At 36.4% G+C, this 16,819-nt stretch overlaps 1 protein-coding gene across 7 annotated transcripts in view; it reads right to left on the bottom strand.

Moving 5' to 3' along the window:
- NAV3 (neuron navigator 3) overlaps nt 1-16,819 on the bottom strand; it is a 413,781-nt gene that overhangs the window by 126,171 nt on the left and 270,791 nt on the right. For 4 of the 7 annotated variants that reach the window (XM_082761389.1, XM_082761388.1, XM_082761387.1 and 1 more), the window contains 2 exons: nt 10,396-11,434; nt 481-596 (listed from right to left, as the gene is read on the bottom strand). In XM_082761389.1, coding sequence (XP_082617515.1) covers nt 481-596; nt 10,396-11,434 — 1,155 coding nt within the window. The remainder of the gene's footprint in view (nt 1-480; nt 597-10,395; nt 11,435-16,819) is intronic. The other 3 variants (XM_082761391.1, XM_082761390.1, XM_082761386.1) reach the window with 1 other exon arrangement.

Consider the following 16,819-nt stretch of genomic DNA (forward strand, 5'->3'; position numbering starts at 1 on the left):
TGACTTCAAAGTCAGGTACAATAGAGAGAACTTGTTCATTTTCCCATTTTTTGAATAAAGATCCGTTTACAAAAGCGAAATATGTCTTCTGTCTCTTGTGTCTCAATTCTGATGTTATGACTTAATTTGATGGCCTTAAATGCAAAATAGTATCAAATATCCTGAAGTAGATTTTCCATGGCTCTCCTGGAACGTTCAATATGACACTAACAATTACACGTCTCGAAACCCTCATTTATGAAAGTGCTGTTTCTGCAAAATGATGAAGAGTATATTCAAAGAGAAGGAACCAGTTCAGATAAGGGAACTGTGCATTTGAAGCACTAACTGTACATGACCCAAATTGTCTGCATATTTAATACCACTCATGAACTGAAGTCAGGAGTATTTCAATACACTGTAATGCTCCTGGTAAGATAAAGATGTAAGCAAAGTACATAATTCCTAAACTTAGGCTTTTCCTGAATTCTTGTTACTTACCAGATATCTCCTCTAGGCACTGTTTGGCAGTCTTACTGAACGACAAATCCATTTTGGTAGGACTGGTGCAGGAGTCAGCAGGTGGTAAAGAGGTACTGTCATTTTCTGAGAGAGTTCTGAAAACAAGCAAGAAGATTGATTATTATTATTATCTGTCATAAAGGTATTAATGGAGACAAACTTTAATTGAAGCTCCAACTAAAATCACATCACTATACACATCTCAGGAAAAGCCATATGGTGAAAATAGCATGAATGTCACATTTTTACTGAGTTAATTTGACTCCAGCTACCCAAATTTGCAAATGACTAGGAACTCCATCTCTTCATGAACAGCCCAGAGTTTCAGCTGAGAAAATCAGACCCATTTTGTTTCCTTACTTTCTCTCTCCAGAAGAGCAGGAGGTATCAACCAGATATAGTCAGAATCCATTTGAACTGGTTACGTCACATGGCCACACATATTTAAGGGAAACGAAAACTTGCAATTGGTTCATGAAATACTAGGCGAGAAAGGCCATGTGTGAAGAAGCTTATGCAAGGGTGGAATGGAAATCTGACTCAGATATTTAAATCTATGTGTATCTTCTTTTGATAATGCCCCTTACATAACTCTCAGTAAATGGAATAATAAAAGTGTTTCCATTAACTTACTAATAAATAGCCCATATTTTCTGTGATGGTGTATTTCTGTGGATATCAATGATAAATTATGTTGGGTACACTTTGTTGGATACAGTTATTTGTCATTACATAATGATAAATAGCAAGAAATACACAAAGACATGGGATATTGATATGAAATAGATAATTATTCCCTTCCTAAGGAACAGCTGTAGCATCTAACTTACTCAGGAACTGTTCAAACATGATGACATCAATGCCAACCTGTACCATGTTTGTTTACAGTAAAAGAATGTAACTAAAGATATTCTAGCTATTCTAGCCACTTTACAGAATAAAATGAAAAAATATTCACTTAGAAATGAAGTTTCTCCAGCTTTGATGATATGAATAATACAGTCTTTTGATTTCTTAAAAGACTGTTGAAATATTTATATCCTGATTTTAAAACATTATATATATAGTTTATTTCTTAAAATTCACCATAGCGTTTCCAACCACCAACTAAATTGAAAACAAGCATTTAACTGTGTGATGAATGTGTATTTTATAAGTAAAACCAACAAAAGCAATGACTTATCACTCAAAATAATTTGATAGCAACTTACTTCATGAAATAACTTTTCAGTTAATATTTTCTTTAGAGTTACTTATTGAACAGATTTGTTCAGTAATTCATGACAGTAACTGAGAAAGCAGATATATGCATGTGCAAACAGAGCAAGTCCTGTCATGGAGGGATCTGTTGATTAGAATCATTAGAATCATTTAACCTGGACTCTACTTAAACAGAAACAGCAATGTTACTCTAATACACTGTCATCAGATCATGTACTTTGGGGATGCTGGAAACAGAAAACTGTTCTCTGAACACTATTTTTGCTTCTTGTCTACCATTTCTGTCTGGTACGTTCTACTGGAAACACAATCACAGCACATGCTATAAGGTTAACTACTGTCCTTGAATTTGATTTTACATTGGGTGTTTGAGGACAGCGTCCTCAGTAACAAACTGAAATCTGTGGTCCCACCTGCTTTCATGTACTGCCTGAAATCATCAAAATAAAAAAAGGATATGTCTGCTTCCACTGAAAGTAACTTTGAGAGGCCATGAATGCTCATGAGTTTTCTTGTCTGGACTTAGTGCTGGATCAGCACAGGGCAAAAGGTCAGCCCAAAATCTCTTAGAAAAAGGCTCTTACAGTAATCGTAAAACGAACTGAAGTGGTCTGCACTCTTTGTATTAAGCCCAAACAACTATGCTGAAAGGGCTGGAGCCAGAGAAAGGCCGGAGCTAGTTACGAGGAACACTGGAAACACACATGTTGCTTTTGGTCTTGCAGAAAGGGCCCTCAGCTAGCTTGGTACAGTTCAAGTATTCCTAGGTTCCTCCACAAATGTATATGGAGTTTATGTCAGTTCACCTCTGGGTAGAAACAGAAAGGGATCATTTTCACCTGTTGTCCTTCTGACATTATGGAACTGCATTCTTGATTGTGTAATTGTTTAACCATCAATCACTGCATCAACCGAGACAGGAGATACAAACCCCTGAGTGAGTGACCAAGAGGCTTATATATAAGCTAAGAGAGAATTGAAAGGATTCATCACTGTTTATTTGTACATGTATCATCAAAAAAGGATTAAGGACCCTCAGTGGACACCAATACCCGACATTTGCACTACTTCTCTATCTAGTGAATGGGGAAAGATAAGCACAAAACTTCAACAATCTGGATTACCCTCTGGCAGTAACTATTGCCTGTACAGTCAACAGAGACAAATACATAACTCACTACTGACTATATGGTACGCAACAGCTTATGTTAAAAGGACTGGATCTCCCTACTAGTAAAAAGAGTACAGGCAAGTAATGAGTGATCTACAGTAGCAAATAAACTTCAGTAAGATGAGTGAATCTGTTCACCTAAAATAGCAATGAATAAAAGCTTTCACTTGTCCTGGGCTTTGCTTACGCATGTCAAATCAAACCTTTTAGAGATATACCAAATACCAGTTAAACCATAGTTCAATTCTTTGGCATTTATTTATTTATTTATTTATTTTCATTTTCAAAAATACAGCTATAATCAGGAAGAGAAGATAAAAAGATAAAAACACTGTGGGAAGACGTACTTGCAAAGGTTCCCATTCAAAATTTTAGAATCTGATTGGTTGGGATAATTGCAGCACAAAAGCCAGTTTTTGGGACATAAAACAGCAAAAGAATCTAAGCCTTAAAGTAAAAAAGATCATATAACACTAATAATTCAAAGATGTTTGCTTTAATTTGTAGAAAGATAACCATGGAAACATAAACCAAATGTAAATGTAATGTGGCTTTCTTAAATTTACAGGCAGCCTGAAATAACTGATCTAAGAAGCATGAAATGTCCCTTTTATCTTGCTTCAAACTTAAACATTTAAATATGATGTAAAATAAATTTGATTTGCTAGCAAAACAAATTATAAAGAAACTGCTTTACTGACTTCATTCAACATTTTTGTTTAATTTGGTAGAAATATCAGTGATTCTCATTATCTGAGGTGACAATAGAAATCTCATAAAGGACTATGGATTTTGCAGCAGTTTAAGTTCTGCTTACATGAGAAAACTGGTTATTTACTGTGGAAGTGTTTGGCCAAAAGGCAAAAGGTACCTGCTCAGCCCTTGGGCAGCTGTGCTTGAGTAACCCAAGGAGAAACCTGGTAACAGGGCCCTCAACAACAGCCCTTCTCTCACCAGGTCTCCACCTGGGTTGCCAACAGCCCTACAAAACCAACACCTCTGTTTCTGAAGCAGCCCTGCTTTTGGTGCTTGATAGCCCAGGCCTTGCTCTTTTTTTCTGGAGTCAATCTTAGCCCACATGGGGTCAGAATGGTCTAGTGGAAAAACACTACCATGCAAAACCATGTAGGAGCTCCAGCTTTTGAGGAGCAAGGAGGTCCTGCTCCTCTACGTCTCTCATAGGGATTTACGTTGGATTAAGCATGCAGATGCCTATTTGCTTAGCCCAACAATTTTATTTTATTTTATTTTATTTTAAAAAAGGAAAAAAAAAAAAAAGAGAAAGATGAAATTGCAAGATTCACCTTACCCTATACTGTTTTTTATATCTGTCTGGGCTGTATTAATCCTATGAATGACTCAAGTGATCTCTGCAGGACTGCAGCACAGATCATGCTCCAGGCAAGCAAGCAGTTAATATCTTCTCATTAACCTTAAATACTGGCGTTAATAAATGACTCTCTATCCTCTACCTGTTCATAGCCCACTGCCTTAAAAAATAATAATAAAAAAAATCTAAATCCTTGCATCTCTTCTGACATTGAAGAAAGTGAAAATAATTTCAGTTTTGTAAAAGCTCCCCTGTGGATATTTCTTCCAGTGCTGTGCATCTGCAGTGTAGGTTAATTTAAGCAACTGTCATGAAACAGGACTACCTGCTTTCTATTTTAAAAATGGCTATCAGAGAATATATTTAACCCCAACCCACTTAGTTATATGCTACTTATTTGTAAGAGCATAAGACGTGCTTAATGGGACAAATCCTGCTCTCAAACACACCTGCACAAGATCATTCAGTTTGATTAAAATGAGCCTATACAAGAGTAATTAAGAACAGAATTTGAAATACTACTTAATAAGCTATCTTTAACACAGTCAGTAATTTCCTGTCTCTAACGAAATAGCCAACCTTTGATAAACAGAGATAACATCAAAGATTTGTTTGGTTATTGCTTGACATTCCACAAGATATCAGATGAATATGCCGCTTTTTTATTTTCCCCAAACAACTCTGAGGTGCAGCTGTCTTGAATATGTATCACTGTCAGTGTAACAGACTGGCAGGACCACATCTGGTATATAAGCATTTTGATCACCCATGTTCAAGACATGTGAGTTAAATTGGGAACAGCTGCAGAAAAAGGCTACTAGGATGATCATGGGGAAGAGGAAACTCTAATGAAAGGAAAGGAGACAATTCGGTTTAGCCTTGCAAAAGAGAAGGATGGGCATCGAATTATTATTTCACATATTTAAAGAGAGATTGAAAAGAGTTTAAAAAAAACTTTTTAAGCTAAAGGATAATATTAACAAAATAAATGGATACATTCTGATCACGTAGCTTGTAAATAATTTCTGACAATGAGATGAGTTACTGAAGGAACCTTCCCATTGGAGTTGTGGAGATTACCTAGATTAAGATAAAGCTCAATTGCTTTATGACAAGGTCTTAAATGGTTGCCAGTGGCAGAAGACTGAACAGGACTTAGAATAACCTTTTTGGTCCTCTATCCTACATTTTGCTGATTATTTAGTCAAAGGAACAAATATACACTTGCCTGTATGACAATTTAAAAGAACAACTTCAACTCATAAACAGGAAGCAATCAAATTATCAGGCTACAGTTTTAACTCAGCACACAAGGCTTAACTCAGCAATCATGTATATGTTTATAATGATTTATGCACTTACTATCCTCCTTCACAACTCTGAAGCCAACACCTTTATACTGGAAGACCTTCTTGCACAACTACTTGAAAATCAAGCATAAGAAAATGGGATAATTTTTTAAAACACTGTATTTTGTTACAACTGGTGGGTGGCAATGTCTAGTGCTACCTACGATTGCAAAATTTTGGTGGCAACTGCAGTTTTAATTTCACAACAGTAATGTAAATAGCAGCAAAGCACTACAGTATAACTTTGAGTCACTGCATTTTTTAAAGAATGAGTTGCAATACTTTTATCAGTACAATCTATTAACAAACAATTAACATAAAATGTCTTTTACTGAAAAGTTAGTTTTTACTCCACAGTCTGTGGCTTCTAGTCATTAAAACTAGACACAAATACGGCTTCAACAAGACCCACAGGTTCTGTGTTTTCAGGATCCTTGAAGACTATTTCAATTATTACCCTATAAACCAGTATAAAAACATCCTGAACAAGCAGCTGGAATTAAATTTCACTGTGTCTCCAGAGGTTGCAGCCAGATTATATCCTCCTTCCCATCTGTCATAGCTCTGCAGGTTCACCCTTGAAGCTATGGTCTAGTAATAGAATTGTTGCAATCACCATATAGAAAAGGAGATAGGAAGAATATTTCAGTAGCTGGTAACATTTGTTTATTATACTAATATTTCCATTGGTCTATCTCTATCTGGTGAACACTTTAGTGTTCTCAGAATCATAAAATAATTTAGATCAGAAAATTGTTCCAGAAGGCATCTCATCCAGCATCCTGCTCAAGCCAAGTCCAGTTACATGAAGTTGCTCAGGATCTCATTTGGTTAAGTCTTGAAAATGTCTGAAAACAGAACTTCCACAATCTCCCTGGGCAACCTGCTCAAGTGTTTCACCACCTTCATGGTGAAAATATTAAATCAGTGTTTCCCCTGCTGTACCCATTACCTCTTATCCTTCATTTTGGAGAATAGTCTAGCCCTATCTTCTCTATACCACCCTATTAGGTAGTGAAGCTACCAGTTTCTTTCTCTTGACACTGAAAGAGCATCTCTGAAAGGTTTCAATTCAGACAATAATGAAGCTTATTCCAGATGTCTCTATCATTAAACTACAAATTTACCCAAAGGAGTGAAATTTAACTGATGAACTACATAGATGTACAGCTCAGGATAATAAGCGGTCAGCTAAATCTCTTCAGCAGTTTCCGTACTTTCATCATTTCAGACAATAAACACTTCCTGAGCACTGCAGCCCCAGGGATTTGAGCATTTCAGATTCTATATTCTAACCATGGGAAAGGGACCCATTAAATTCCTGCAGCAGTTACGGCAGGAGTCAATAAAATAAAACTAAACTAGTTCATGTGTCAGGTTATAACTTAAAGTTCTCTTTTTGAAATATTCCTTTAGTATTTGAGCAAGTCCACAGCAAATGTTAATTGCCATCATATCACATACTTCATGTGGGGCTGTGATGATTTATGTCAACTAAGGATTTATCCCATGGAGTTAGATAACATTTGCGTTACTTCTAGAACTATTTGTTATGTTTCGCATTTCATGGAAATCTTACACAATTTGGCTAACAAAACAAACAAACAAATAAATAAAAACTATAATTAGATAAAACAGGCTCTTATCTATGCAATAAAATGTTTGAAAGTACAGGTTATATTATACTTTTTGAGCAATACATTCAAAAGCTAAGAATTCCATATACTGAGCAATTAAGCTTGTTGTTATCCTGCTAGGATTTTAGGAGAAAAATTCAGACTTTTTTTTTCCCCCATTATTGTCTCTTCCTTCCTTGTTTTCAGTGTAACCTAGTAAGCACTAAAATTCTGTGTTACTCTTCTCCATCTGAAATTTAAACACCACTAGGAAGATAACTAAAATCTACAGCCAGTTTTGATTTGAGTCCAAGGAACTCTGGCAGATGGTGTCATTTCTATCTTCCACTAATTTTGTCTGTGTAGAAGAGCGTGTAATTTAAAATAGTGGCTGGTACACTTTAAACAATTATACAGTCTCTTACATACTGCTCTTAGTTGTTTGCCTGCTGCATCTTTCTTAACAACCTTTCTGGCAACCAAATTACATCTACTTCAGCCTTTTGTAAATCAGTTGGTCTCTGCAGTCAAGTTCAGAGAGAACATTTAAGGCGCTGTAAATTCAAAACCACATTTGAAAATAAATAGTCACTTGCTGAGGAGGATGGAAAAAATTAAATTATATTCATTTAAATTATGTGAATCTCAGCTTTGGTGCTAATCTTTGAAGAGAAATAATAAACCCATACAAATTTCTATGCCATGGTGTTTAAGAGGCATAAATACAACGTGGTATCAGATAGCAACCAAGCACCAAAAGTGCAGAACTGAATAGTGCAATGTATCATTTCAGCACCTGCTAGCGAAACAGTCTTTTCTGCCTATTAGTAAAAACTTACCACTTGTAAACATGAGTGTTGATAACTGTTATAGCACAGCAGTCTCTTTCCAAGCAAAATTCATACTGGCCTCAAAGAAACTCTTTGAAATAACTCCTTTTACTCACAAATCTACACTAATATCCTCTTAAGTAATAATAAAAAATTGTTAAATACATGGTATCAGCAACAAACCAGAGAAAACACTTACCCTCGTGTTAACAGCCTAAACTGATCACAGTAGTATATTGCAGTAAGAAGAATTCTGTAGGATTCTGGATAAAATGTACTGTATTTTTACTGAATTATATTGAATCTTTTTACAAGGACTACAATACCAACTCACAGGGCCTAGATATTCCCACTAGGTATAAAAAATAAACCTGTTTGTCTGAATGATAACTGTTGTTTACTACCTCATTGATCTATAAAGCTGTTTTAGCAGCTAACAAGAATACGTGGAAATTCTCAGTATAAATTGTTGTGACTACTCAAAAGACATTTACGCTTAAGAGCAGAAAAAATGTAAATACAGTACCCTATCTTCCTGTACACTTCTACTTGCCATATATCCACAAAAATAAATCTGCTGACTTTGGAAATATGGATATTTTATCCTTGGTTATATTTATATTCTTCTGTGAAATCAATGTGTACTATTACAAAGCCCTTGAGAGCTGTAAGGAATGTATTTACTGTGTATTTGTGGGTCAGATTTGTCTCTCAGTTACAGAGATACACATTGAAGAAACCTCATCAAAGTCAGCCTATTACCCTGGGTTTATAGCATTCTGAGATCAGACCTTGGCTCTGAGAAATTTACTTTCATGCGAGATTTAACATCAAATACAGTCTCCTTTGCTGCTTGTTTGAAGCAAACAGATGATTATTAATACCAAATTTTGCTGGAAGATGCATGCTTCTAATGCCCTTTAAAATTCCAAATATATTTTGCTTCATGATGAAGCTTAAAAGAGTGATAAGATATCTCCATCATGCAATGAAATGGCATTAATATGTGGTAAAATTGCCATTATATAGCACATGCATCTGAAGGCAAAGCATAGCCTCTTTTTCTCTCTTCTTATCTATGCAACCTAACACATATGTAGGCCATCCTATGTATGACACTGCAAATGGCTGTATAACTGAAAATATTCCAGACAGCTATACAGAAACATACATATTAAACACATTCAGTGATACATTTAACTGAAACTCAAAAGGCTACTCACTGAATGTTAGAATAAATATAACCCACATCATGGCTTTTTCCCTTCCCATACAATTTTCAGAACTGCTTTTGTTCAGAATCAACCTAAACAGTTTATCACTCATCCAGATTGGTTTTGAAGCTATGTTTAGTTGTGTGTAATGATATATATACTCCCTCAGAGCCTACTTCAGCACCTCTTTAATCTTTAGCCAAGATTATCTACAGTACTACTCACTAACAAAAACTGCCAGTATATTTTGCTTAATAACATATTTGTCATTTTATCAGATGTTAAATTTACCCACAAATGTAGCTAAAGCTCTCCAATATCTGACATCTGAAATCATGACTCAGAGCAGCTTGCCAGTCTTTCTACACTTACTCTGCTTTCTGAGTTGTATAACAATGCAATCTCTCAGTTTCTCTTCAGTTGCTTTATCACGCAGCAAAATAAATTCAGACAAAGATCAATACGTTTAACTGATCATTCCCCTGTTCTTGGCCATCAGAAGAGTATGCACCATCTGTAAAAATGTGCTGCCTCTACAGAGTTAATTTATACCTACTTCATGTATAAAAACAAACAGAAAAAAAAAGGACCTGCGGCCAGCATCCTTTTTACTCTGCTCAAAGTATGGAAATACTTTTGAATGCTTGCAAAAGTTTGTATATGACTTTTCTTCTAATATCCTACTAGTGCTGTCACATACTGTGAAAATGTCAGAAGTGTATTTTAGGATTTTTTTTTTTCTAGAAAGCAGTGTGTTTTAAGCAAATATTATCAAATAATAACAAATAAACATTGAAGGTCTGAAATTGCACACAGGAATATTCTCACTAGAATCCTGATTCTGCCATGACCTTTCAAAAACAGCACAGGGAACATAACACGTGATTTGTATTTCCAATCCAACCAAATCAATCCAATCCTGAATTTTAAATGGCAAATATTTGCAATGGATTGCATTTATATAAGGTAAAGAGTCAGTGTTCCTGAAAGAAATTATTCATGAATATTAATTAAAACATATTATCTGGAAAATATATGTGATGCCATGACAGAACGTGGAAACTGGGAGATATGAGACACAGTGTGACCACTATTGCTCTGGCTTTTTTAGCTTTCTCTTTTCTAAATGTTAACACAAACCCAATTTCCCTTGGTGACCTTACCTATAAATGAAAGGAGCTACTGTGGCAGTGTTGGGATGACTGTATTGCTGTTGCTGAGGAAGTTGGACGATGCCGTTCCCCGTGCCTTGGCTGCTGCTTGCCGCCACGGAGCCCGAGAGAGCTGCAGAGGAGCCCGGGGCAAGAGCTGAGTTTGGTTCTTTCCCTTCAGAAGAAGCAAGTCCACAGGAAGGAGAAGCCTTCTCATTGAGTTGAGATTTTGGTGTTGTTTGGGATTGGTTTCCTTTTGTAGTCCTCAGTTTCTCAACCTCCTTACTTCCTGTGCACGCAGACGAAGCACTCTGCTTTGCTGTTGGCACCTTCGATCCAGGTTTTGGGATTCCACTAGAAGACGGTATTAAACTTTCCTTCTTGGCTGTTGCTGCCTTGCTTCCCTTTGGGATTAAGCTTGCAATTTTTGAGCTCTTCTTTGTAGATGTTTCAGTGACTTGGTCCTTCTCTTCCTTGACTGTTTTCTCAGTGCAAACTTTATTTTTGTCCCTGTTCTTTTCCTCTTTGTCCTTTGGCTGTAGCAAAGACTTTTTATTGCTGAGATTTTTGCTTCCAGCTTTCGGAGGAGTTAACTTCGGTGATACTTTAGGACTGCTACTTGTGGAGCCGCCGCTGTTCACCCCACCGCTTAACATGTCTGTCTCACCACACTCTGAAAAGGTATCATCTTCTCTCCCACTATCACTGGGTCCTGAGCTCAATGACAAAGGAGGTCTCAGAGCAGTCCTAGCATTAACCAGCTTGAATTTTTCCAGCATAGATTTTTGTCCAGATGAAGGTGGCTTCATGCCTTCAGATGGGGGTGGCTTGAGCCTGTCTGAAGATGGAGTAGGGGAGGTTGCGGGACTAGGCTGCTTCACGGACAGCATGGTCGAGGTCGCGCTGTGTTTGACATTCATGGATTTGCTGCGCCAAGGCTTGCTGGCACTTGGAGAGGGTATGGCAGAGACCTGCTGCTGCCCGGTGCTGGTGGGATGCTGCACGTTTCCATTCATGCCTGCAGATGGGTGAGGGCCTTTTGGTGAATCTGCTTAAAAATAGAAAGAATCACAATGGTACAGTTATTTTCACATCTTCTACTTGAAGATTAACAGCATACCCCCCCACCCCAGCATGAGAAATACAGTTACATATAAACTTCAAAAATCAGTGTAAATGTGATTTATAATAAGCTTAATATACACGTGTGGAATATGCAGAATGCTAATCAAAAATGCCTTTTTTTCCCTTCCATCATGGTGTTGTGCAATACTTCTTTCTATGAGCTCAAGAGCACATGGAGACACCTTTGTTGCAACCATTTCATTATGCAAATTAAACCTTCCAATGTAAAGATTTTATAATTAATAACTCATAAAGAAATTCTTCCAATCAGTTGCTAATAACAAAACACTGAGAGACTAAAAAAAAAAAAAAAAAAAAAAAGCAACACTAAAGCAACACCAGAAGAAAAACAAAACAACAAAACAAAACAAAACAACAAAACAGAAAAAGATTATGGTTTTTACTGTTTAACAAAAGGTACATAAGTCTCATTTACATCTCTCAGGTTCCTTCACTACATTTATATTCTCCAGAAACTTCAGCAAAGCTTCAGAATGAAAGAGAATAAGGCATTCTGCAATAATCAAACTATCTTAATTGACATCCATGATTTTCAAAACACTCATTTTGCCTTGTTAAGCAAAACAGACCGAGGCATGAAAGGGCTGAGCTCTTCTATATGAAGCTCCTGTTTCCAAGACTTATCTGAGTATCTAAATGCTATTACTCTGGAGCATCAGAGAAATGAAGTACTAATGGTAATCATATATGTGGTACAAAGCTATTTCAGCAGGTGACATATTTTCTCTCAGTTTATCTGTCTTTTCTTGATATTCAGAGTTCTGTGGCTCCCACTGATTAGGCTTAAGTGTGTCTATGCTACGAAATACGTGCTACTAGAAACATGCAATGGAAATACAGTTCACATAATGGAAAAAAGAGCACTTGATGTGTTACATACACACAAGGCCAATGTCATGCCCTGTAGCTCCCATGTCTAAATAATATAGTAGCTGAGGACATTTCTGCCCTTCAGCACAGAGTTTGAAGTTGTGCGCAATTTCCATTTTTGCAGTCTCAGCCCTAAGGCCCTCGTATGAATTAGACTATTCACCTGGAAGTCTGAAGGCCACTAATACAAATAAGGAAGGGGAGATTTTAAGCATCCTGGAGGGAGAGGTGTTTTTTCTTTAACAAACAAAAATCTGCTTTTTACAAGCAAAATCTACTTCTCTAAATAGATTGTAAGAAATTTTTGTTTAAAAATAAATTTAAAAAAATCCAAACAAAAGTAATACAATAGAAATGTGTTACACAAACAGCCTTAACTTGCTTAACACTATTACCAACTGCACTCCAGAAGCCCAATCACTTCCATCTTCAGCAGATGCTGTAAACTCCATCTGCCCTACATTTTTTTGCGTGCTCTCAGCCCAGTGTGCAAACCCCATAGATCTAATGATCTTCACAGAAGTTTTTGAGCATCTCTACTGAGTCAAGAAAATACGGGTGGCCTCAGAGTATTTTTGGGAAAGGCTAGGTGATAGCTTATTCCCCTTGCTCCAGGTAGCATTATTAATGTGGAGCTGCTTCTGTTGGCAGCTGCAGAGCTGTTCCCTCATCTGTGAATGAGGCAGGATTTGTGGCTGGGCCCCTGCTATTTTCTGGTGAGTCTCGGATGCTGGAACAGAGCCTAGGGCCAACAGCAGCTGTTGTATATTACTGCAGCCCTCAGGCTTCCTTAATTTATACCAGGGATCAGCCCCATGGCTGATAGCCCAGGACTGGGTGTGCACAAAGACCTTCCTGCACATATCTTGCTTTGCACTAAACACGCCTTAATTACACAGGAGGATTGGGGTCTTTTGCTATCCCAGTAGTTTTGCAGTTGAAAATTCACCTTAAGAATATGCAAAGTTAATGCAGAATACATGTAACAATCTGTGCACAGTGAGATGCCACTGCACTCTCTTGTATTAATTCTGTTAAATTTGTATGGCTTCAGGCTATTCATTTTACTGAAAGAAAGAAAGGGGGGAGGAAGCTTTCTGACTGAAAAGAAGAATGCAAGCCTTGCCATATTTCCTGCTATATAATATTAACTCATTTGAAAAAAAAATATAAAAAGGAACATATTCACTATTTCAACAACAGTTTATTCTTCCACATATATAGCAAAATACACAGGTTCCTGGAACCACTGATGCTTATTTGATCCCTATGTCACAAACCACAAACATCAGCAAAAGGTACAAACACAAAACTTGCCTTTAACCTTCAATTTAAAGTGCATCCTTAAAGTTCCCACAAGGAATGTGGATTGCACACTCTCAAGAAATAGTGAGCGTCTGCCTGTATGCTTAAAGTTGTGGAATAAAAAGATTTATTCCCCTCCTAGCCCAAATGTACTACTTGAAGCTGCACATCTTTCATTGCTTTTTTCTCATTCAGTTGGATTTAGCTTTAGCTGTTCATTATATGAAATCTGTCCCCACCTTGTGGTGCTTTCGATACAGACTGAATCGAAGCTATGGATTCAGGATATGACAAGGATGTCATATCTCTATAAACTGAATTTTACAAGGAGACAGGTTTCTCTGTAGGGCCCAATCCCTTTACAATTGAAAGGCATAATCAACTTCTGGTGAGAAAAATGCTGCATTCTCCTTGAGAGTACTGTGCTTCAGGGTTCAGCCCAATCTGCTTTGGGAAAGCAGAACACCCCTGGGTGCGCACCGCAGAAAGAAAAAAAGATATCAGAAACCAATTTACAACAATCCTCTTCAATCTTCTTGTCCATGACCTTTTCTGTAGTTGGTGCTGTTGGAGAGGACAGCAGTTCTGTGATGACAGCTCCCCAGTTGCAGCATAGTCAGGTAGTGATTTTCTTAGTATTCTGGAGCAGACAAAGTGTTTCCATAAGGCATATTAATACTGTCACACCAGGTGCCCAGATTACAATATCCAATTTTAGTCACTCATACTGAAAGGGTTAACAAAAAAAGGAAGAGTTGTAAGGGAAAGCTGTAAGGATGCTTGGAGGAACTGGAAGTCTGTCTGGTAAGATGAATAGAGCACAGCCTGCTCAAATGTCCTCTTCCAACATGAGAATTTATCTACCCCTTGTCAGCACAGGAGAACACCACAAGGGAGCACTGGCAGCAGACTGGCACTAGAATGAACACAAACAAACTGGCACTGGGCACACATACTGCACGAAGATTAATGATCTGCAACCATTAGACAACTGGGATCCAGAACAGAGTTTCTCAAAGTCTTTACAGGCAAAATACCAAAGAGAATTGAAACAAACTCTGGACAATATACAAATGACATTTGATATTATGAAATGACATTGAAAGGCGTGCAATTAAATTCTGTGACATAAAGGTCCTTATCAGTGTTCAGAGACAGTGTTTCTAAGCTCTGAAGTGTAAATATTTGTTTGTTTGTTTTTAATTTGGCTGGAGTTAGAACATTATTTCTTTGCTAGTCTCAAAATGCCCTGGGTATCTGTCTTATTAGCAACATGGACAATTAACTTTATTCAAATACTTTCATTTTCACTGTTTTATTTTCCTCTGTATTTTATTATGTGTGAAAGAGATGGATGTGATATGACCTGGAAAACTCACATATTCTTTGGAACCCAACCATAAGTCCAAATATATATTAAAAGTATATATATATATCTCACTAAAGCTCCACAGATTCCACAGATGAGTTTCAGCTCATGGCATCTTTACCGTTTTGGTATATTCTGTTTTCCTGACTTAATCACTGGCACATAAATTTACCTGTGTCAAGACAATGGAGTGGGTCTATAGGTGAAAACTGTCCTGTACTGAATGAGTAGCATAACTGTTTTCACTTAGGGGTCCGTGGCTTTCTTGCAGTGTAAACTATTCATTAAGCAACTTTCAAAATAGATAGTATTAAATAGCATTCTAAATAATAAAACAATATATAAAAGACATCTATTGAATCTTATTTTGGACCACTTTGAGGTCTCCTTTAAATCTGTGCCTGTATATCCAGGTACAGATTAAAATGTATTTAAATCTGTGCCTGTATTGTGACTGAGGTGAAAAATGTGCTATACAAGAGCAGATTTCAAGTATTACATATAACTGGATTTAAAACAAAACAAAACAAAGAAAAAAACTTATGCTGTATATCTTTTTTGAGGTCTCTTTTTAGCACATACAGGAAGTTGTACATTAGCAAAAAAAAAAAAAAAAAAAAAAAAAAGTACCAAAAGTGGTCTGTCCTTGAGATTTGGAGATCCCCAGTTCTCATGCCTATTGACATAGTACAAGTCATCCTCTATTCTGATTCAGTTTATGCAGCTTATGCAGCACTAATGCAAAATTACTAGCTATTTGCTATACTATCCAAGACTCAGAAATTAGTGTATATGGACTGTATGTCCATTCAACACAAGCTGTTAAAGTTCTCTTGCTCCAAGTATCTACATTAGAAGCAAAATTTAAAATGCATTTATTGCATGTGCTGCTATTTTATTTTATTTTTTTTTTTTTCTTTTAAAAAGGTGTTATTATTACTACTGCTAATGTAAGGGTTGAAGTTTGTTTCAGAACAAATTTTTTAAAAATCCTCAGGTCATAGAACACCCACAGGTACATAAAAAAAAAATAATTCAAAGACTACTTGGAAATTTCATTGTAATATTAAAAAAAAAAACTTACATACTTGCATGTGTAGTATTCATATTCTCTAACTTCTGCTTTATACATATCTTTTAAAATAAACTTGTATTTATCTTATATTCATAAGTAAAATCAATGTTCTTAAATCCATTTTGCTGTTTGGAAAGGAAAAAAAAAATCAAATAGAATAACCTAAAATACAATACTCAATGTAGTTATGCAACATTACATTTTCTATATCCTGTAAAACTAATTGAATGATAGTATACAAAGAAAGCCACCCCTTATACTCTTGTAAGTGATGACTCTACTAAAAATCTCATCAAGTTTCTCATTCTCTGCTGTGAAGAAACGGGAAAGTAAAGAAATCCATCATGCAAAAAGCCATGTAAATGTGCAATGCAGTGTAAACCTTAGCAGTCCAAAGACAGTTTTCAAGCAATGAGCTAAGAATATTAGTATCTACAAGCATGCCCCACCTTAAATCATTTTGCTCTTTCACATATTTCAATAGAAAACTTATGTCAACATTATGAAGTAATTCTAAAGCCTGAACTGCTGTACATACCTTCACTCAAGCAGTCCCATCTCCTACTTCATAACATCACTATCATATTTGTGAACTATACAGTGTCTGCTCAGTTTATATTCTGATCTCTTTTTAGTCTGCATGTCTTGCCATAAACAAGTCCTTGATAAAA

This window comes from Aythya marila (assembly GCF_965140915.1).
Source record: "Aythya marila genome assembly, chromosome: 1".
Taxonomy (NCBI): domain Eukaryota; kingdom Metazoa; phylum Chordata; class Aves; order Anseriformes; family Anatidae; genus Aythya; species Aythya marila.